This window comes from Pyrus communis, chromosome 17 (genome assembly GCF_041283825.1).
Source record: "Pyrus communis isolate YQ-2024b chromosome 17, ASM4128382v1, whole genome shotgun sequence".
In the NCBI taxonomy this organism is placed as follows: domain Eukaryota; kingdom Viridiplantae; phylum Streptophyta; class Magnoliopsida; order Rosales; family Rosaceae; genus Pyrus; species Pyrus communis.
The window spans coordinates 22,196,910-22,220,454 of record NC_142581.1 but is presented as its reverse complement, the minus strand read 5'-3'; the positions used below and the strand labels follow the sequence as shown (position 1 = coordinate 22,220,454).

The following is a 23,545-nucleotide window of genomic DNA, read 5'->3' as shown; positions in this document are numbered from 1 at the left end:
AAAACATACACAACATTGAAAACAGTATTTACTTAGAGCAAGTCCATCCTTGAAAAAATGCGCCAGCACTCAGCCTATTTAATTCACTCAGTGAACAGTGATAGATCCCAATAAACAGTAATAGACCAAATACATTTCCACCCCTAACAAAAAATTGCCTAGTCAATTTTTTTATTTTTTATTATAAAATAATAATTTTATTAAAAAAAAAGGGTAAGTCTGGAACCTCCATGGTTTCACTAGAACCCTCTATACTCTCCCTCTACATCCTCCTTAATTTGTTTCTTCGATCATCCCCAAACGCCAACTTTTGCCACTCCCGACGCGTCAACCTGCCTCTGCATCTCTCTTTCTCTCTCTCTCTCTCTCTCTCTCTCTCTCCATTCGGATTTGGAACTGCGTCTGTTGGGTAGAATTTTAGGGTGGGGTTGGTGATGGGTATTGGCAATCTGGGAGGTGCTGCAGTGGTATGTATTGGTTCGGGGGTGGGGATGGGTGCGCTTTAGGTGAATTACCTGCCCAAATTTCCACCCCTTCCGTGCAGTTTCAACCTACCCAAATTTCCCATACGATCCAATAAATGAATTACGTACAAACACATCTAATGCATACCCACATTCAATCACATCTCCATGAACCTTCTTACCCAATCTCCAATCACGAGCAAACCCATAAGATTTAATCACAAAAGGGACTAACACCCACGTCCCACATTCTACTGTACATAGCAATGGCTTTGTTATACAGGCCATTGTCGACGAAGCCTCTGATCATGACCTTACAAAGGAAGACGTCAGAGAATGAGGAGGAGGCGGCAGAGAAGAGGGTATAAGGTAAGAGGCAGAGCCAAAAGAGGCGTTGTAACATTCCACATCGTCCAGGGGAGTGGATCATGTAAGTCTTATATGTATATTCTCATCTCTATCTAGCACGAGGCCTTTTGGGAGTTCACTAGCTTCAGAGTTCATCGGGACTCCGAAGTTAAGCGAGAAAGGGGCGAGAGCATTCCCAGGATGGGTGACCCAACGGGAAGTTCTCGTGTGAGTTTCCAGAAACAAAACTGTGAGGGCGTGGTCAGGGCCCAAAGCGGACAATATCGTGTTACTGTGGAGTCAAGCCCAGGATGTGGTGGGGACCCGGGCCGGGATGTGACAATTTGGTATCAGAGCCAATCCCTGGCCAAATGTGTGTCGACGAGGACGTCGGGCTCCTAAGGGGGTGGATTGTAACATCAAACATCACCTAGGGGAGTGGATCATGTAAGCCTTATATGTATATTCTTATCTCTACCTAGCACGAGGCCTTTTGGGAGTTCACTGGCTTCGGAGTTCATCGGAACTCCGAAATTAAGCGAGAAAAGGGCGAGAGCATTCCTAGGATGGGTGACCCATTGGGAAGTTCTAGTGTGAGTTCCTAGAAACAAAACCGTGAGGGTGTGGTCGAGGCCCAAAGCGGACAATATCGTGTTACGGTGGAGTCGAGCCTAGGATGTGGTGGGGGCCCGGACCGGGATGTGATAGACGTAGTGGGCGATAAGGTTGGTGCAGAGGAAGATGTTGAGGGTGTAAATGTGAGATGACGTCAATCGGATCGTCCGATTGCTCAGTCGATTTTAGGCTGGCTTGTAGACCAGCTTGGGCTGGGTGCCAGCCTATCTACTGGCTAGAGTGAAAAATCTGGGTGCCAGGCCATTATTTTGGTTGGGTGCCAGCCTATTGAAATTGCTCTTAAGGAATTGTTATTAGTATTTCAAAAATTTTATTCTACACTCCTCACAAGTGTATTTTTCCTTTTAATTATAAAAAATTCGGAATGCAAAATAAAATTTTTAGAGCGTCAAATTGTCAATAACAATGCCCATCTTGGAAACACACAATCAGTGGCGGATCCAGGATTTTAAACTCGTGGGGTCCCAATTATAAAGGTCAAAAAAATTATAGAAAAAAATAACATTGAAAATTTAAATATAATACATTTCTTTCAAAAATCATATGCAAAACAATATTACAAATTATAAAATCATAATTCAGGCGTCCATTACGAGGTTTCATAAGTTACTAGGGAGTACCTAAGTTATTGATTATCTAATATAAACCACTAAATTTAAAACACCGGTCAAATAAAACTCTCCCCATACTCCCACTATCTTTCTAACCAAACACACCATTTTTCTCTTTTACTAGTTTCCAAATATCCACCTTCTCTCTCACTAAGAACAAAGCTACCATACCGCCACCAACCACCTCCCTCCCCATTCTACCGAAGCTATGGCAGCTCCACCCCCAAATTTCACCAACCCATGACAGATCATATCCATCTTACTAACCTTATGAAGGAAATTTCACCCATAAGAAAAATTACTAAGATGGTTGAAATAATTTGGGGAAATTTGGGCTTGTGTACTGCCCCCACTAGACGATAGAGAAAGGTTGGAGGAGAAGTGGGTGACACCGACAGATGAGACCATGGCAGAAGCAAGGAGGAGAGAGGCAGGAAGGGTCCCTATTTTCTTTCTTCTCCGTGCGCAGTCATCTTCTCCGAGAAGAAGACAGCCACTGCAACCTGCAACTTACAACCTGCACAGACCTCATGCTCGAGTACGAGGGGTCCTCATAAAATTTATAGCAGTGATTTAGGATCGCCGATGGGTCCTGGGACCTCCCAGGTCACTATGTGGATCCGTCCTTGCACACAATACTGGTCACTCGGTTTATTACAGAAACACATTCAGTCTAAAATTTTGCTTTTATCAATTTAATTTAACCACTCTACTCCTTTTTGTTTGCAATTGGTGAGTTTCATGAATAAAAATTGAGCGTTTGGTTTTCAACAAAGCCGCTTATTTCCACAACACCATAATACCAAACAGGCCTTATCTTTTTCTTATGAAGCGTTATTATATCAGTGCTAATCTCAATTTTTTTCCTTTTCCCAAAATTGGCTGTTCTTGTGTTTTCGGACTAGCAAAAAGAACATAAATATAATCAAGCTGTTTTACCCTTGCGGGGTTCGCAGCCTTGCTGCTGCTTGCAGAGGGACAAGAAAGTAAATTGCTGTTCTCGGTCAATTTGCCATCCATAACAGTCCTACATATGTTGTACAAAGCTCCAATTCGGGGCACATTGAGTCTCCATGTCTCAGAGTTGGGCCCAAATGATCGGCGTGATTTTGTTTTTTTTTTGAATGATCGGCGTGATTTTAGCTCAAACAAAGCACCACAATACAGCTTTCTTCTTTTTGGAGTAATACTAATTGTGGTAATGAACTTGTTTTTGGTTTGATACAACCATATTCTAAAGAGTGTGGAGTGTTATGTTTTAGCCTACCAAGATATTATTTTTCATGTGTATAGTCTTGCCATCTGCTATATTTTTTTCCATCTCCATAAGTGAAAGGAGATAGCGATGCGTGCAAGGGGTAGAGTTCGCAAAATAAGGACATCGAAGAACTGAACAAACGTAGGACGCTACTTAATTTAACTTAAGAGTATCTTCAATGGGAGTCTCTATTTGGAAACTTCACCACCACCATTGAGGGACTCAAAAGGATTGAACATACTTGTCCCTAAAAGAATAGTAATTCCAATGAGTGTGTCCATATAGTATAGTCCTTAAACTTAGGGACTAAAAGATTAAAAAATCATCGTAATTTTCAAGAGGAAAGAAAAAAGGCAAAAAGCTATTAGGATCGTTGATTTCCCTTCAATAAACAAAAGGAAAAAAAATAAAATAAAATAAAATCAGTGGAACGTATGCATGTAGCTGCTATGGGTGGGCCAAGTTTTTCACTCAAAATGCCCACTAGGCTCCACCACTTTAGTCCCTATATTGTCCCTATATGTGGGTGTATCCGGTTAGTCCTTATACTTTACAGACTCAGTTTTTTGGTGTATTGGAGAACATTATTCCTCATTTATAGGGTCTATATGATTATAAGGACAGCTTTCCTCTTTTTGGAGTAATACTAATTGTGGTAATGAACTTGTTTTTGGTTTGATACAACCATATTCTAAAGAGTGTGGAGTGTTATGTTTTAGCCCACCAAGATATTATTTTTCATGTGTATAGTCTCGCCATCTGCTATATTTTTTTCCATCTCCATAAGTGAAAGGAGATAGCGATGCGTGCAAGGGGTATAGTTCGCAAAATAAGGACCTCGAAGAACTGAACAAACGTAGGATGCTACTTAATTTAACTTAAGATTATCTTCAATGGGAGTCTCTATTTGGAGACTTCACCACCACCATTGAGGGACTCAAAAGGATTGAACATACTTGTCCCTAAAAGAATAGTAATTCCAATGAGTGTGTCCATATAGTAAAGTCCTTAAACTTAGGGACTAAAAGATTAAAAAATCATCGTAATTTTCAAAAGGAAAGAAAAAAAGCAAAAAGCTATTAGGATCGTTGATTTCCCTTCAATAAACAAAAGGAAAAAAATAAAAAATAAAAAATCAGTGGAACGTATGCATGTAGCTGCTATGGGTGGGCCAAGTTTTTCACGCAAAATGCCCACTAGGCTCCACCACTTTAGTCCCTATACTGTCCCTATATGTGGGGACTTGCCTCATGTATCTGGTTAGTCCTGATACTTTACAGACTCAGTTTTTTGGTGTATTGGAGAACATTATTCCTCATTTATAGGGTCCATATGATTATAAGGACAGCTTTTAGGACTAGCATTGAAAATGATGTTATTCCAATTCAAGATATTTCATGACAGACCCAAAATATAGTCTAGTTCATGGATTTCATGACAGATTGTTTGAGCTTGAAATATTAGATTTGGGCTGAATGTGGATAATTCACATTAGGGTTTAATTCTCGGCCTAATGATATTCCTTCAGGCTAGATGGTATTCAAATATCCAGCCCCTGATGAATTCGGCCGAGTCTTAACAGGAATGAGATTTTTAAAAGGATCAGGTGGAAAAATGATTCCGCTAAGTCCTAATTAAAGTGAATTGTACTGGATCAGAAAGAGTTTTGATAAGCTTTGAATCATCTAAGAATCAAAACTCGTTGCGGTTAAGATAAGAAATGTATCTAAAGCATAGGAGAACTAGGTTCAAAGTCCTAGTTCTAGTCGAAGTGGTCGAAACCATGTGCAAATTGGTTTTGGCTAGTGATAAGATAATGTTAAGAATACCAAAGAAGTGCCGAGGAAGTATGGTTGCATTAAGACTCTACTTCGGCATACTTGGTCATTGCGAAACTTGCTCTTATAAATAGAAGTGATCTTGCAACATGAAAAGGACCGTCAACTTAACACACAAATGCCCTGCACAAAATCTCTCTCTACGCGACACCTTCTCATTCTTTGAGAAATCACTAACTCTCTCCTAACTCCGTCAACATATCTTCAGTTTGGTAACAGTATTATGATGACAATCGATGGCATCTTCAGTTTGGATTAACAGCACTGGGGCTGTAGAATCAGGCGGCCAAGAAGTAGCTTGGAGTAACAACACTGCTTTGGGTTCAGCTAATTACCTATCCAAACCTCAACTCGTGAAGAGTCCTTGGTCTTCTCATGAAAAAGGTCATGTTGTTAGCCTTTCAACAAAGTAAGGTGTTGCCAAGTTACTCGGTGTTCGGCACATTAAAAGCTGAACTTTTACTGAGACACATTCCTTCCTCCGCCGTGGTCGCTTGGACATAGAAGTCAGCAGAGCATCACATCAATTCTACTCGCGGACCAAGCTCAGTCACAAGTTGGCACGTCTGTATTGACTAGAAGGATGTAATTAGCTCATTAATTGCTCAGCCTACACATTATGTAGGCTAAATAATTTTTAGGTTCAACATATACTCAAAATACAATATAATATAAATCATGACGATCCACCACCTTGTCAGATGAGGCTTCAATAATTTATTGTATTTAGTGAACGAAAGAGAAAAGATATACACTATTTAAAATCCTGAATTTCTAGGAATTGTATCTAACTCCTTTAAAATAACAAGTGAATACTCTAAACTTTCAAGATTCACAAATTTTGATTGAACACCACCCTAGATATATACCATTTAAAATCCTTTCTGACTATTAAGAAAAGTGATGGTGCAAAAAATAATAAAAAAAATTGAATTTAATCACCTATCATCTGAAAGAGAAAAAAATAAAGTTGAATTGATTCGAAGGGCTACCATAAGAGTTGTCGCAAATGTTTATTCATAATCTTAAAACACAGATCTTTCAACAAGATGGGGAGTCATCTCAACATGAACAAATACACAACCACACTGTTAGTGTAACTTGATTTCGATGGGTTTTATCTACAGAAAGCTGAACAGAAATAAAACAAAGATGGAAGAAGCTGAAACGAAAGTTTTTTTTTTTTTTTTTTTCTTTGTTCTCTCTTGCTAAAGTTTTGCAGAGGAATATTTCTTCTATATCAGAAAATGAGCACTAACACTGCTTTACATTAACTGATGGCCTTAGCTTTAGGACCACACAAAACACTACATTTCATCTTAGTCACTCATCTAACTAATTACATAGATCAAACAACACATGACACTCATGGCCTTACATCTTTTGACTTTACACTTGGCAGATATGCTCAAGTGAATACACACATTAAGCTCATCTTATTTTCACTAATACTAATCAGCTATAGACTTATAATTCAACACTCCCCTTTAAGTCTTGAGCTGATTTCACTTCAAGCATGCTCCTGAGATAATTGAACCGATCTTTAGGTAGAGGTTTTGTGAAAATATCAGCTAGTTGATCATTGGTTGGACAATACACCAGATCAATGATGCCATCCTTCAGTGCATCCTTGATGAAATGGTATCTTCTGCTAATGTGTTTGGTCTTTTGATGGAACACAGAGTTCTTGGTGATTGCAATTGTTGAGGTGTTGTCACAGTGCACTGGAGTGGCTTCGGTTTGAAATTCACCAAAGTCTTTAAAAACAAATCTCAACCAAATGGCTTGAGTAGTTGCTTCTGAAGCACTGATGTACTCTGCTTCTGCGGTGGAAAGAGCTACACAATTTTGCTTCACGGATGCCCATGAGAATACTCCAATGCCAAAGGAGAAGGCATAACCAGAAGTACTTTTACTGTCCTCAATTGATCCACTCCAGTCACTGTCACAGAACCCAATTAACATTGAGTTCTTACCTTTCACATATTCCAGACCATAATCTAGTGTGCCCTTAATGTATCTTAGCACTCTTTTAGCAGTTCCAACATGCTTACTGGTAGGGCAGTGCATAAATCTGGCTAACAGACTGGATTCATACATAATATCAGGCCTGGTTACAGTGAGATATAGGAGACTTCCCACCATACTTCTGTATAACTCTTCACTTGCTGCACCACTTCCATCATCCGTGGTTAACTTCTCAGTTGCAACCAGTGGAATAAGCACAGGTTTGCACTCTTTTAGACCAAATTTGTCTAATAAAGAGCTTGCATACTTCTTTTGGTGGATGAAAATGCTTGAAGTTGTTTGAATTATTCCCATTCTAAGGAAATGATAGAGAAGACCCAAATCAGTCATCTCATACTTTCGTTTCATGTCTTCCTTGAATTCTTCAAGCATTTGTTTGTTACTCCCAGTATAGATTATGTCATCCACATAGATCGACACAATCAAAATGTCTTTCTCTTCTGCCTTGATGTACAGTGTTGGTTCACTTAAACTTCTTGTAAAACCACACTGTGAGAAATATGTATCAATCTCTTCATACCAGGCTCGTGGTGCCTGTTTTAGACCATACAAGGCTTTGTGAAGTTTATATACTCTGTCTTCCTCCCTTTTAGCTACAAAACCATCAGGCTGCTCTACATAAACCTCATCCTCTAGAACACCATTTAAAAAAGCAGATTTGACATCAAGTTAATAGAGTTTCCAACTCTTTTGTGCAGCCAATGCTATAAGGGTTCTAATTGTATCTAACCGAGCAACAGGAGCAAACGTCTCATTGTAGTCTATTCCTGGTTTCTGGTCATATCCCTTTGCAACAAGCCTTGCCTTATTCTTTTGCACAGTTCCATCCAGGTTGAGTTTGGTTTTAAACACCCATTTTACTCCAATTATAGGCTTGTTACTTGGCTTGTCTACTAACTCCCAGGTTGCATTCTTTTCAATCATGGAGAGCTCATCCTTCATAGCATTCATCCAAGATTCATCCTTAGCCGCATCTTCATATTTCTCTAGTTCTATAATGCACATATTACATTGAGCAAGTACATCATCCAGCTTTCTCCATTTTAATGGAGTATGATCAAATGATAGAGTGTCACTCACTCCTGCACTTGATTGTGAGTTGATCTGTGTATCATCAATACCACTTGCAGCTTCTTCCAATATGCTAGATGATAAACCACTTGAAACTTGAGTATCATTTTCTGTATTCTCACTTCTTGATGTATCAACAGAGTCAAACTCATAAATAGGCAGTGACATATGTCTTTCTGTGCTTCTTTCCCAATCCCAAGCTGAGTTTTCATCGAACACAACATCTCTTGACAGGATCAGTCTTTTAGAGATTGGATCAAATACTCTGTACCCTTTCTCACATTTTGCATATCCAACAAAGACTCCATTTATACTCTTGGGTTCTAGCTTGTGTCTTAGCTCGGATGGAGTATGAACATAACAAACTGAGCCAAAAACCTTCAAATGAGCAATACCTGGTTTCCTTTTGCTGTAAGCTTCAAAAGGTGTTATGCTATCCAGTGATTTGGTAAGACATCTGTTTAATATATATACTGCAGTGTGCACAGCTTCTGCACATATATAGTAAGGCATTCCTTTGTCATGAAGCATAGACTTGGCCATTTCAATCACAGTTCAGTTTTTCCTTTCAACCACTCCATTTTGCTGTGGAGTGTAAGAGAGAGACAGTTGCCTTTGGATTCTCTCTGTGTTACAGTATTGATTGAATTCATTTGATAAGAACTCCCCTCCTCTATCACTCCTTACACATTTTACCCTCATACCACTTTGCAACTCAGTCATGGCCTTGAATTTCTTAAAACAAGTAAGAGCTTCAGATTTGAATCTAAGAAAATACACCCATATCATCCTGGTTGCATCATCTACAAGCAACATGAAATACTTGTTTCCTCCAGTAGACTCGTTTCTCATCAGTCCACACAAATCAACATGAACCAATTCAAGTGGAGCACCTGCTCTTTGTGCTTGACCACTAGGAAACCTTTCTCTGTGTTGCTTACCATATTGACAGCCTTCACAAACTTTGTCATACTCATCTAGATATGGTAAACCATGAACCATGTCTTTATCCTTCAATTTCTTGATTCCACCAAAGTTTAGGTGACCTAATCTTCTGTGCCAAGTCAGAGAACAATGAGCAAAACTAGTCTTCAACACAAGTTGTTTCTCAGGCCGTAGAGATAGAGGATAGCACCTGTTTTCTTTCATTTTTACACGGATAATTTGACATTTCAGAGAAGGACCATAAAAAACAGTACACATATGTCCACCAAACACAAGATAATATCCGTGCTCATCCATTTGTCCTACACTTAATAGATTCTCTTTCAAACCAGGTAAGTACATGACTTCTCGGATGTATTTTCTTCCTCTGTTAGTCTCAATTTCCAGTGATCTCATTCCTGCCACATTAACTAACACTCCTGTTGGCATTTGAACTTTCCCTGCAACATTTGTATTCACATCAACAAGAAAATCAACATTTCCTGTCATATGGTTACTGCAGCCACTATCTATGTACCAATCTCCATTAACCTTAGTCTCAGCAACTGCACAATTTGCATAAAATATGTTTCTTGTCACTTCCATTTGACTTGCACAGTTTGCCTTTTGAACAGACTTTCCAACAGTACACTCTCTGGCCCAATGGCCAAATCTATCACAGTTATGGCACTTGGATTTCCCCTTATATCTACATTCACCATAATGAAACTTTGAACACACTTTACATTGAGGTTTTACACTCTCTTGACCCATAACCTGTGAGGAAGTACTATTCTGTGCAACATTTGTGAATGATTTTTACTGAAACTTTGGTTTTGAATCCCACTTCTTAGCTTTTTTATTCCAATTTCTCTGTGGTTTAAAAGTACTAGACTGAGCATAACTTCGATTCTGCCCTTTTGAATTAACAGTAAGAGAAGAAAATGCTCTCTCAGTTGCATCTGAGGAATGCAAATCAAACCTCTGCTCTTGACTCTTCAATATAGCTAGTACCTTTTGCAGTTCAACATATTCTAAACATTTGGTGTTTTCTATCACTAAGCATATAGGATCATATATCTTAGTGAGACTGATTAATACCTTCTGAACTAATCTCTCATTTGACAGAGTTTCACCAAACGTCTTCATTTGATTAATCAGATCATTTAAATGAGTAAGATACCCAGTCAAGGATTCATCATCACGCATTCTAGTGTATTCAAATTCTCGTCTAAGATTTTGGAGTTTCACAGATCTTACCTGATCCCCACCATGATATTCGCCATATAACAGATCCCATGCCATTTTTGCTGAGTCTGCGTTTGCGATTCGAGGGAAGATCTGATCGGAGACTGCGCTTTGAATGATTCCGAGAGCTTTTGCATCTTTCATGAAGATTGCAGCCATTTTCTCATCATCGTCAGCATCAACATCTATATCTTCATCAGTCTTAGCTTTCTTCTTCTTCGAATCGGAAACCGAAATCCCTTTTTCCACCAGATTCCATAGTCCATGTGACTTGAAAATGGTAACCATTTTGATTCTCTAGAACTCGTAGTTCTCACCGGAGAAGATCGGAGTCCTCATTTCAGCACTCCCAGATCCAGCCATCGTGAGCTTGTGTGAATCCAGAAACACGTAGTTCTTAAATCATAGACAAACTCCGGCAAACTTCACCGAGTCCAAACACGGTGATGTTTGAGTTCACAGAACACGCCCAGATCTAATCGAAACCAGGCTCTGAGGCCATGTTAGTGTAACTTGATTTCGATGGGTTTTATCTACAGAAAGCTGAACAGAAACAAAACAGAGATGGAAGAAGCTGAAACGAAAGTTTTTTTTTTCTTTTCTTTGTTCTCTCTTGCTAAAGTTTTTCAAAGGAATATTTCTTCTATATCAGAAAATGAGCACTAACACTGCTTTACATTAACTGATGGCCTTAGCTTTAGGACCACACAAAACACTACATTTCATCTTAGTCACTCATCTAACTAATTACATAGATCAAACAACACATGGCACTCATGACCTTACATCTTTTGACTTTACACTTGGCAGATATGCTCAAGTGAATACACACATTAAGCTCATCTTATTTTCATTAATAAGAGTCAGCTATAGACTTATAATTCAACAACATACACAAATATATCATTTTCGATCGATCAGATTCCCCGTCAATTTATATTGACCTCCTTCACCTCCTTCTTAGGCTTCTCAGTTTTAGGAATGGTTATGCTCAGTACCCCATCCTTCAACTCTGCCTTTATATCATCAACTTTGGCATCATCAGGCAAACTGAGAGTTGTGTTATAGTAACCATAGCTCCTTGATGACCAATACTCATCATCCGACCCTTCCTCGAACTCGTCTTTGTGCTCTCCCTTGATTTCCAGAAACCCGTCATGAACAATGATCTTCACATCCTCCTTGGCAAGCCCTGGCACATCATACCGCAGTTTGTAGCTGTCGTTTTGCTCTTTGACACGCCCGGACAGCGACCATGGTGATATGTTTAGGTTGTCAAGCAGCCTGTTTATGTTCTCAGTTGCTTGCACAAGTGCATTTCCAAGGCCTGAGGGGAAGAATTCTAGGAAGTCCAAAAGAATTAATTCGTTAGAAATTTCACTTTGCGCTGTGCTTTTACAACCATTTCATCAAAAGTCATATTTGAGAGATGACTTTGAAAAACAAGGTGACACACTGCATACAGTGAATATGAATCACACATTTAAATACAATTAAACAATAAGGTAAATAACCGATAATTCATGTTCATAGTCTAACAACATAATATTAAAATAAAATGTCGGGCTGTCAATTGAATTATACATGTTCACAGTCTAACATATATAATTTTAAGAGGAGTTGAAATAATCAATGATTCAAATTGAAAGTATGTTGTTAATAAGATATTTCGATTAATTAACCATCTGACAACAAAATATACTAGTACGTATGAGAAAATTTAGCATCAAAGACTAGCAAGAAAAATAAAATTGTAGAGGAGTGAAGGAAAGTACCATAAAGCGAAGGGGCGAAGTCTCTGTCATTGTCCCTCCAAAGGCCCCTTCTGCGTTGCCTTCTAGGGAACAACCTCGACCTTTTGCCCTGAGACACAGCGACATCTTTGTTCTCTGATTTCTCATCGGATGCCTTGTCGTTAGCTGCCGTAGAAAACCTCTTCGCAATCTCATTGCCAACTTTGCCTCTGCACTCTCCACCAACTGTCCTCTCACCAACACCGTGACCTAGAAGAGAAGAAGCAGCAGAAAAAGGTGGTGGAGAAAGCACCCTTTGGCTCTGGTGCAACTTCTTCAACGCCAAACGTGCCAAAGCCATTGAAAGATAACTTAGTTAACTCAAGGGTTATGAAGATTTAGGATTTGTGGGTATTTGTTGTTAGGATGTTTGCTGATGGAGAAAGGAGGAGGGCAGTGACTGAATTTAGAGAGAATTGCGCTTGGGTTTTAGACAAGTGTGTAGAAGAGTCTGACAAGTTCTGGCGCGTGGAATAGTGGACACGTCACAATTTGAAGGATGGTTCTTGATAATTCTTTCCTTTTCCTATCGAAGTTCTTCGATCCTTCTCAAACATGTCATGAGATAAGGTTTAACACAAGCACGATCAATTGAAGAGAAATGCTACGTTTATCGCATTTCGTATACTTGTACTTTTTTTTTTAATTAAAAGTAAAGTTTATGAATAAACGAGAGTTATATTTTTATGAGAGAAATAATATAAATATAATATTAAAAATGTGATAAAAATATTATTTTTGTTTGACTAAGTGTTTCCATGGAGCCAAGGGAAATGCACCTGATCCCACGTCTTTTCACTATGTTTACTTTCTTGCTTTTTACATTAACGATTACTAAGGGATAATGCTAAGGGAATTAGATAACTTAAAAATTAATAATTGAATTATTACTTAATATTGGTAAACATTCTTATTTTCTATTAATGATGCGTTATTTAGTTTTAAAATTTATCCTACAAATTTAGTCTCTCAAGCATTACTCTTTTGAGAAATAATCCAACCTAAGATATGTTAAAGACTTTTTGTAAGATTATTTTGAAAGGGTGGTGCTGTACACTTCTTTTTGTTTCTTATATATTCTTTACATTTTCAATCTTTGAATTAAATAAATTTAAAAAAAAAATAGAAAGATAAAAATTAAAAAGCGGTGTGTAAATGAGTGTATGGATAACACCTTCATTTTAAAACAAAATTTACTATTTTTCATCAAAGTTATTTTATTCATATTAAATTTTATAGCTATCTTTACACAAGGTTTACTCGTAGAGAGGAATATTAGTTATATTTCTCTCTTAGCACATTGCCTTTTTCTTATGCTCATTAAATCTACACAAAAATTGACGTTAAACTATAAGATGGTAGAGAGTTCAAGTAGAAGTGGATTTGAAAGAGCCCCCTTAACATTCTTCAAAATGTAATTTTTCTTTCTACATATAGCTTAAAGTGCACAATAATTTTTTATTTAAAAAAAATGATAATAACAGCACCCGTTTTTATCATAAATGAAATGACTTTTTGACAATTAACCCCAAAATCATATGCAACGAAGGGCCAAGAAAGTCATACTAATTGGACCAAAGACCACAATAAAAATATGATAATGCTAAGAAGATCAAATTTTTTGAACCAAACTTGCAAATCAAATTATACAATTATAGATGATTGAATTATTAATTAACTGTCAATTAACATACTTGTTTTTTTTATGATTACACATCATTTGGCTTAAAATTTGGTCTCTCTAATATTATCCATAAAAATATATTTCATATATTAAAGAACGGAACCAACTTCTTAAAGTAAGGGGTAATGCTAGAAACTAAATGTGCAGACTAAGAGGGGGTATTCAATTGGGAATTTGAGAGATTTCAAAAGATTTATAAATTCATGGATTTTTATAGAGTTTACTTGATTTGTAGATATTCTATATAAAATTTTAATTCAATTCCCTCAAAATCAAAATCTCATAGGGAGAGGTAAGATTGGTGAATGAGTAAATTACACTACAAATTCTCTCTAATTCCCTCTAAGAGCATCTCCAAGAGAGATGTCAAAATGTCCAAATCATCTATAACAATAAATAAAAAATAAAAAAAATAAAAAAAAATAAAAAAATAAAAAAACAACAACAACAACAACACTAATACTCTCTAACCGAAATGACAATTCTTATGTGGCGATGACATAATTTGGCAGAAAATAGGCTACTATCAAATTTGACAGCAACTTCAAATATTTTTTAATTAATTATTAAATGTTTGTTATTAAATTTTTATTGGTTATTTGTTTATATTGTACATCTTTCTTTTTTTTCAACCGACGAAAGGTCTCCTTATCCTCGCCTTCCGTCCTTGTCGAGCTACTGGGTTTTTCTTGAGTTTAATTGTATTTTCTTGGTTTCTTTACGCTGTTTTGGGGTTTTGGCGTCTGTGCCATTCTCCCTTTGTTTCTCGCCGGAGGTCCCCCTGTTCTAATGAAATTCCTTTTGGTTCAAACACATATAAAAAAATAAAAATAAAAAATCAACGAAGGTGGACGGTGCCATTTAATAATTAATTAAATGTCTGTTATTAATTTTTTTTATTTTTTTAATAATTTATTTTTTAATGTAATAAAATAATAATTTAATTTAACATATCGGATAGAAAGTAAAATTTTAAAATATGTAAAAATATCACATGAGCCGCCAAATTTAAATTTTATATTCAAAATTTAAAATCTCCATTGAAGATGGTTGAATTCCTCAACTTTTTCAAATTTATTTTTGGACGAGGGAAATAAACTTGGAATTTCGATTAAAGTCAGATTTATAAATTAGCATGCACTAATTCTCTTGTTTAGATTCATAAATATAGAAATTTAGAATTTCTATGTGGGAAAAAAAAAAAAAAAAAAAAAAAAAACTTGAAATATGGGATTTGGGATTTTCAATTGCTAAGATTAAATTCAATGTAAATAAGCATCATTTATATGATTAAGAGTTTAAAAATAACAAATTCCGTATTCAATTACATTGTTCTTTTTAGTTAACCAAACAAAAAAATTCACAAGCTTTAGAAAATAAAATCCCGTAATTTCAATTTTCGTCATTTTAAAATTCCTCAGTAATCTTAAATTTATTCATCCAAACAAAATGTAAAATCAATTTCTAATTGAATACACCTTGAATGTTATATACTTCTTAAACATCCTAACTTTTTTTTTTTTTTTTGTCAAACAATAAATTTTGTTAGATTAACCACCGACCGGGTTCAAACCCACACCGTCATGCAATGACTTAACTCATTTCCATCATTATGGTAAAGGACCACTTACCTTTAAAATCCTAATTGAATATACTTGAATTTTTAAGGATTTTAATAAGTTGTCTTGAAACCTAATTGAATACACTTCGAATTTCATAAAATCACTTAAAATCCTGATTGAATACCCTAAGATCATCAAAATAATTAAAATCCCAATTGAATATTCGATTTGGCTCAACTCATTTACAACCCTATGCACAATTTCAGAGAAATCATATTTCCACTTTGACCAATAACTAGCAAAGAAAGTGGGTTCGGTCCCAGATATAAACAGAAATGAACACCGAAGCAGATACAGCATGGGGGCGGATGATGAAAATGAAAGGAAAGTGTAGACAAAGGTCAATCTTCGTCTTCCAAAACCCCCCACTAAGATCAGTGGAAGAAACCAATCCTATAAAATCAGTTTGAAAATGAAAATGTAGACAAAGGGCGCATCTAAAATGCCGCGAGAGTTAAAATCCAAGAACAAGCAAGCAAAAAATGATGTGATAGTTGATGATGCACAAGCATGCCTATTTTCTAGGAGGCAGTAATAGTGTTACAAACACCTGGATGAACTTTCGCAACTAGCCAGCTTAAAAATCTCTAGTACCTCTGCCGCTCAATCGTACAGCCCTTCTTGCTCCCAAATATCCACGAGAAAATCTACCATTTCCTGTTAATGTAGGAACCAGGAAAACAAATTAGATAGTGTGTTTAAGGATAATAGCGGGCAGGCAGGGGCAGGGGCTCACCGGGAGAGGAATAGGCTGAGGAAAAGGCTTGGAACTCCCTAGTAAACTTTCATACGACGCATTCCAACTGCAAGGGCACAATGATTTAACCATGCTGAGACAATGAGTGCTGACAAAGTACAGAAAGGTACTTATGAGTACCCATAGCCTACTTTACACTTGAGAGTGAAAGAAGCACTCAACGGACAATTTCCCAATCCCCAGTTAGTACATGCAATGCAACTTGGAATGATTAAATCCTTGCATTCATAGTGTTCTCATGAATAAAACTAGCGTTATGGGGAACTATTATTAGCACTCCAATAATCTCATTCTACACTCCTCAAAAGTGTATTTTTCCTTCTAATTATAGAAAGCTGGAGTGCAAAATGAGATTTTCAGAGTGCCAATAACAATTCCCATTTGGGAAAATTATTATCTTTTTTATTTTTAAAAATTCACTGATGAATGTGAAAGACAGGTTGTATTCAATCGTCTAGCATGTATCTGGTTAAGCAAGAGGTCCTATGAACAAATAGTTCTTTCTGGCAGATCTAAGCATAAGAGGTCCAATGAGCTTGAATCGATAAAGAACAGCAGAAGCAACTTACCTTAATTTGGGTTCTCGAATTTTCTTTGATGGGCTCTCAGACTTTTTATTCCCTACCCAACGGTGCCTAGTCTGGTTCCAGAGAAGAAGACCTGCACCACAAATCCCAAGTAATATAACTTAAACAAGGATCCACACACACATTCGTCAAGGAAAAAAAAACATATGATAGCAAGATACACAAAATGACAAGAATAACAGTTGTACGTCCTTCTTGAAACCATAGAAAGTACAGTAACTGTAAAAAAAACCCTTACAAGATTATATTTGTAATGAAATTTAATAGGAAAAAGTTCAAAATAAAAGGGGAAACAGGGTTGTTAGTAACACATAATTAGTTGACTTCATTACAGGTGATTATACTGCCGAAGCGGCGGAGTCTTTGGAATGTCATGAGGAGTCTGTACATGACCCACCTGATAATAAGTCATTAAACCAATTTCCAATGTGAAAAATCGACTCTCAGAAATGTGAACATGAAATCCCCAGAGATTAATAAAACCTTAAAAAGCAACAAATAAGTAAAGAACTTGCCATGATTTACAAATTCAGAAGGGGTGCTATTGCTGCCAGAGCCACCATGCGGATCAAGCGTCTGGTTTGTGCTGATTGATGAGATGCTTCCCTGGGACTGAACTGCACTGTTGTCCATATCCCACGTGCTGGTGGTCCAGAAATCCTCTGATATGCTTGGTTTCTTTTCAGTCCGACGTTCGTTTAACAACCCTTTCGGTGGCTCGTTCACTTTAGTTTTCAGTGCGTTCTTACTATGGCATGCTAGACAACCACTGCTCTGTTACAAACCACATCTGATTCTGTTAGAAATCATATACAGTTATATAATTTAACAATACTAACTAAACATAAAATCATATGATAGATTTGCAAACCATCACCCCAAGAAAGAACAGGCAAAGACAACAAACAAAACAGAACATTTTATTTCTTCAAAAAGATAAGAACTTGCATTGTCGATACAAATGTGTAGTATGGCAAGTGAACACTGGGCAGAAAATGTCCTCGACTATAATTACAAAGGGCTCCACATAAGCAAAAAAGAATACAAATCCCCCGCACTAACATAACTCCAGCTCCTGATATCATTACTAGCCATGAGTACTCTGCTAAACCTCTTAATCAGGATATGCTTACAGGTTACAGCCAAATTCCAAAATCGAAATCATCAAAGGAACCACGTTGGGACGGCTCTATTAGATATTATCCAACGATATTCATTCCACCAACATTATTACCAAAGAGATGTTGAATCCCCTCTGATTGGCATCTGATTGGATTGACTTTAATCTAATTGAATCATAACCCGTTGATAAAATAAAATTTCAAGTCCAACGGTATAAATTCCCAATTTCTATGTGTTTCCTGTTTTCACAAAAGAATAAATCTGAAAACCTTTTAGCTTTACTTAACCACATACAATCATATCACTAGGCTAAGCTAATAAGTTGGTGAAATTCCAAAAACTAAATGCAAGTATAAATCCCAAAATCCCATCTTCGATTCATCAATTCGCAACGCTAAAATGCAATCCATTTACTCTTAGTTGCCTCCCAATCAAATCAAGTACAACTGAATCTAATTTACTCCACAAAGATAACAAATGAAGAACACCCAGAAATCCCATTGAACTACCTATCCAATAAAATTTCCAAATCCAGAAAAGGAATCAGAAAACTTACCCCATGCATGCAATACAAGGAAGACCCAGAAAGCAGTATCAGATCTAAGGATTTTCCCAGGAAAATGTAAAACCAATCAGCAACAAAATCCGATGGAAAACCGATTGCAGGAAAGAAAAACCAGAGAGCCCCTCCTCCTGAGAATTCAAACAAAAAAACAACACATGGGTCTCAATCCAACGGTTGAAACTCACCAAAAGAAAAAAATTAAGATAAAAAGGAAGAATATTTGATGACACCGAGACTGACCCGTGAGAAAATGTTTCTGCTTTGATATCAGTCTCTTGCTCTCATTCCTGAAACCGAAATCCAAAGGCACCCACTTCTTGAAGCAAAGAACCCCAGAAGGGATGGCCCTTTGGATTCTTTGAGTTTTCCTTCTTCTGGTTCTTCGATGGCAATAGCAAGGGCAAGAAACGGAACACCAAATGTACGATCGAGATGGAAAGTTTATATAATGGGATTCGTGCGTGGGAGCTTCGATTCCCCACCATTTAATTAGTTTTCGTGGGGCTTGTACTCGCTAATTTACCGTACATGTTTTTACATTTCCCCACCATAAATTTGACCACGTATAAAAGCTTTTGATACTGATAAAAAAGAAGGGTTGTGTTATCCCACGTCTCTTTTTACCTTCCACATATTCAATTTTTGACCGTCGAATTGAAAGAATTGGAGAAGAACAAAGGATAAAAATTAAGAGGGAATGCGTGAGAGATAAAAAAGCGTGTGTGAATAGCATCAGCCAAAAAGACATGCTTTTGATAAAGTCAAAAGTAGTATTCGTCAGGTACCAACTAGTTGGAATAGGTTAAGAGCAATGTCTATTTAATTCACCTAAATAAATATAGTAATTAACTTTGATGGACAGTAATTGACCAAGTACATCTTTATTTTCAAAAAATAAGCTGGCCCAAAGTGTAGTCAATTCGTATTAAAATATTATTAATTTTTTTACAAAATAATAAAAAATTATTTTATTTTTAAATTCGAATATGATTTTTAACTAATCTTGTTATGTCATGTGTCATTATTAGAAAGTATAGAAAAAAATTAAAAAAGAATTTGTTTTATTTGTTTTGTATTTTTAAACAATTTTTAATAAGTTAATTAGTCTGGACCGTTGGATTTCAAAAAGATTGAAATCCAACAGCCCAAAATTGGACACGTGGCCAATGGTAATAATTTTGACATTTTTTTTTTCAAGCTTTTTGGTCAAAAAACCTAGACCATTGATCGAGGAATCGGACGGCCCAGATTTTGCGACTTCACTAGCCGTTGGGTTTGAAATTCAAATTTTTTTTTTACCGTTAGAAATCCAACGGCCGTAGCCAAGCCACGTGACCCATGTCCCGTGCCTTTTTAGTGTGCCTGTAGCGTGGGCCTAGCCTCTGTCGTGTTGTCGAGGACGCACGCCCATGTGCGAGTGTTTTTCATGCACCTGACGCAAAAAAAAAAAAAAAAAAAAAAAAAAAATCTGTTGTTCATTGGCATCAGCATGACGCCATATAGGTCGATTCCTACCTTAGCCCATTTTGGGCCGGCCTACAAACTAGGGTGGACTTTGGGCCAGCCTCTTTTTAGAGATCGTGTGGATTTTTCGTGTGCCAAACTATTTTTTTAGGCTTTGGACCAACCTAAAAAAAGGGCTAAAGTTGCTCTAAAAGAAAAAAAAAAAAACGAAATCGAATACCGAATACCGAATTAAATTGAATTGTAAAAAAATCAAACCAAATTATAATTTATTGATTCAGTTTCGATTTTAGTGGTTCGAACGAACTGAACCAACATCAAAACCCTTAAAATGACCTTGTTTTATGTATTATACTATACCAAACTAATACACCCCTCCTCCTCTCCTCTTTCCGGACTCTAGACTCTAGACTCAATAGTCAATACCCTGCTTCCAGTCTCCAGACTCCAAATTTCAAACTCAATACCTTGACCTTGTTGCTCACTTCCAAACTCAGAACTCCTTCGTCTTGACGTCACACACCTGACACTTCGCCTAACTCGCTCACCGTTGGCCCTCCCACGTCGCTCAATTTACCGCAATACGCTTCCCTCCTCTTATGTGATATGTCACCACCTTCTTCACTGTGACCTCTCCAAATTGCCAGACTTTGTCTTCGACTCTTCCGACCTCACCATCAAGGTAAGTCCTCCACATGGCTATATTTTAGAACAAAATAATATAGCAATTTTTGAAGTTCGATTTTGAGTAAAAGTTGGGAAAGTTCGTGAAAAAATGGAAATTGAGGGAGTTCAAGGGTCAAGCAATTTGGATTCGAAGGGAAGGATGTGGGAGGAAGGGTTGAGTAAGTGTTTTTTCATGCTAATAAGATCGATTTCAAGAGTTGAGATATCCAGTTGGAGAAGCACTTGAGGAGAGGTTAAGAGAGAAGGGTGGTGAATGCAAAAATGGAAGAGTGGGAGATTGATTTAGCTAAGTTGGATATAGGAAATGTTATTACTCATGGAACTGATGGCACCGCGGTGTTACAGCCTTGCAGATAGGGGTGCGCAAAAAAATCGAAAAAATGAAATTGAACCCAATCAGATGAAAAAAATAGTAAAAATCTAGGTTGACCAAAACCGTTCAAACTTGGACCGGAATCGAACCGGTTTGCAATGGTTCCTGTTCCAGTTTCTAATTTTCAAAAATTGTCAGAATTGCACCAACCTGTCTATGTTAATTTTTTTAAATCTAATTATTTGGCCCTTGTTTTATAAATACTATATCCAAACTAAAAATCTATCTAAAGACTCTCAACCTAAAAGCCCAAAGGCCAAACCCTTAGCAATTACCCCACCTTATCCATTCATCTACAGCTGCCTATGTCACATTCCAATTTCCATCCTCTCTCAACTCTTTTTTTTTTTTTTTTTTTCTCATTTATCTTTCGGTTTTGCTAACCCACTCATACCAACTAGTATTACCGTCTAGCTGTCACTTTAAGTCAGATGTCTCACGTTCGACTTACATGGATGACAATAACGTATCTTGTTTTAAGATTGATACTTAGTAAGTGGTTGTCCCATTGTGTAGCATAGCCTAATCTCCCCTTAGGCCTTCCACATTGGTTTAGTTGAGTGTGATATCTATATATAAGAATAAGACAGTATGGGTTTTATTCGTATTACGCTAGACACTATAAATTTCATTCGTATTACATGATGTGAGTTTGATGGGAGTAGTTTTATACATAAAATATGGGACTCGTCTACTTTTTTCTTCTATTTTTACGATTAATTATCTATTTTTTCACTATTGTCATTTGTTGTATATGAATCACACTTATACATTCAATATATTATATGGATGCAAATTTTGTACATAGTTGATTTGATGAAATTTTACCTACACAAAAGAACAAGCATCGTTAGCTTGGTTGATGAACACCCTAAAAAGGGGGAGTTTTAAGTAGTTTGAGAGAAAAATTGAACTTAGAGAGTTTTAAGTAGTAAGTGGCGATCACCATTTCCTTTGTTTGACCTGATTATTTATAGAGATTAAACCCTAGCAGGCAATTGGGAAAGGAGGTTGCAGACCATACTGGCCAATCCTTGATGGTGCAGACCAGTCTTCATAATCCTGGCATACTGGATACCCAAGGGGAGACTTTGAAGAGTAGTTTTTTTCCCACCATTGGGTCAGGTATGGCTCAATAGCATGATATATCATTGGTGACCTAGTGTACACATGATATATTGGTATTTCAAGGGCATATTATCCACAAGGCATACTAATGTCACATTCCTTTGAGGTAATATGTGGTCTACTCATGACGTCAAGAGTAAAGTCGTCAAAGTAAGCGTATAGTCGTTGTCCTTCTCTTATTAGATGTGGTTAGTTTATCTTTTCACACATTATACTTAAATTTAAGAATCACATTTTTCGCCTCATTGTGTTGGCTTTTCATTCAATATAAATCAACTTTAAATGGTCCTAAATAGGAATGTGAGATTAGGGTTTAATGCTAAGATTGTATAAATCTTATATCATATTAGGCTTACAAACCTATGTCTTGGACTCAGTGTTTAAAATATCGACATAAGTGGAAATATAGATATGCAAACTTGTGAAATTATGGATGGATATATAAATATCGGTTGCCCACGACGGCAATTATTGAAATTTGCAATGGTGGGTATATTAATTCATTCAAATTTAGTCAAAATTAGAGAACAATTCTCAAACAAAAAAAATAAAAAAATAAAAAAATAAATTTTTTTTTAAATTTGCAATAGGTTATGACAAATTTATGCAGTGAATCGGTAAATATCGTCGATATTCATTGATTTTCCTATATCTCGTCGACATAAGGTGAAGTTTGCATTGCCCCCCTCCTCTTAACTTTCCATATCAATCCTTAATTTTTGGATATTTTCAACATAAATATTGACAATTTCGTGGATATTTTCAACATAAATATTGACAATTTCGTGGATATTTTAAACATTGCTTAGACTGCAAATAAGGGTAATAGGATGTTTGAGTTATATACCAATTTGATATCTAATTTAAAGGCTTGAAATATATAGGATTTCGGTTTTTTTTTATGGACGGAATCCTAATGTGCTGCCCAATATAAATACTAAGGTCCATGGAACCCTAGATACACAACACAAAAATTTTCCATTTAGTAGTTGTATCCGGCTAGGTACATTATAGAAGACCTAGGTGTTGCTACTGGCCTTCATCCTCTCTACTTCGGTAGTCATGGCTATTGGTTCAAGATGAGGTTAGTCGTCTTTCCTCTGTGTTTTTAGTTATATAAGCATAACGAGTCAATATGTAGGAATTTGATTATTTGATTATTGGTATTACACTTAATTTTTGGGTCCACTGTGGAAGGCCTTATAGTAGAATATCTTTCTTTCCTTGTTTAGAACATCGTTGCATAAAAACAGAGTCTTCGTTGAGGTAAAGATCACAAATGAGTTCAACTGTTTTTTCTAATTTTGTGCAATTACTACATGAATAAATTAACAACC

At 36.7% G+C, this 23,545-nt stretch overlaps 2 protein-coding genes across 5 annotated transcripts; both read right to left on the bottom strand.

Annotated features, from left to right (window-relative positions):
* Positions 1 to 6,130: 6,130 nt before the first annotated feature.
* LOC137749156 (26.5 kDa heat shock protein, mitochondrial) lies at positions 6,131 to 13,882 on the bottom strand. Its single transcript, XM_088689464.1, has 3 exons — positions 12,202 to 13,882; positions 11,314 to 11,768; positions 6,131 to 6,243 (listed from the first exon to the last, which is right to left on the bottom strand). Exons 1-2 carry the CDS (start codon positions 12,518 to 12,520, stop codon positions 11,356 to 11,358), a joined length of 732 nt encoding a protein of 243 aa, XP_088545590.1. The 5' UTR covers positions 12,521 to 13,882; the 3' UTR covers positions 6,131 to 6,243; positions 11,314 to 11,355.
* Positions 13,883 to 15,872: 1,990 nt separating this feature from the next.
* LOC137708152 (uncharacterized) lies at positions 15,873 to 19,017 on the bottom strand. Of its 4 annotated transcripts, none has more exons than XM_068447159.2 (6): positions 18,797 to 19,017; positions 18,548 to 18,684; positions 17,385 to 17,638; positions 16,852 to 16,942; positions 16,262 to 16,370; positions 15,873 to 16,182 (listed from the first exon to the last, which is right to left on the bottom strand). In XM_068447159.2, exons 2-6 carry the CDS (start codon positions 18,550 to 18,552, stop codon positions 16,129 to 16,131), a joined length of 513 nt encoding a protein of 170 aa, XP_068303260.2. In that variant the 5' UTR covers positions 18,553 to 18,684; positions 18,797 to 19,017; the 3' UTR covers positions 15,873 to 16,128. The 4 variants fall into 4 exon arrangements, with proteins under 4 accessions (XP_068303260.2, XP_088545591.1, XP_068303261.2 ...); XM_088689465.1 differs by having other exon boundaries at positions 16,262 to 16,328; XM_068447160.2 differs by having other exon boundaries at positions 16,262 to 16,328; positions 17,385 to 17,643; positions 18,797 to 19,011.
* Positions 19,018 to 23,545: the final 4,528 nt, after the last annotated feature.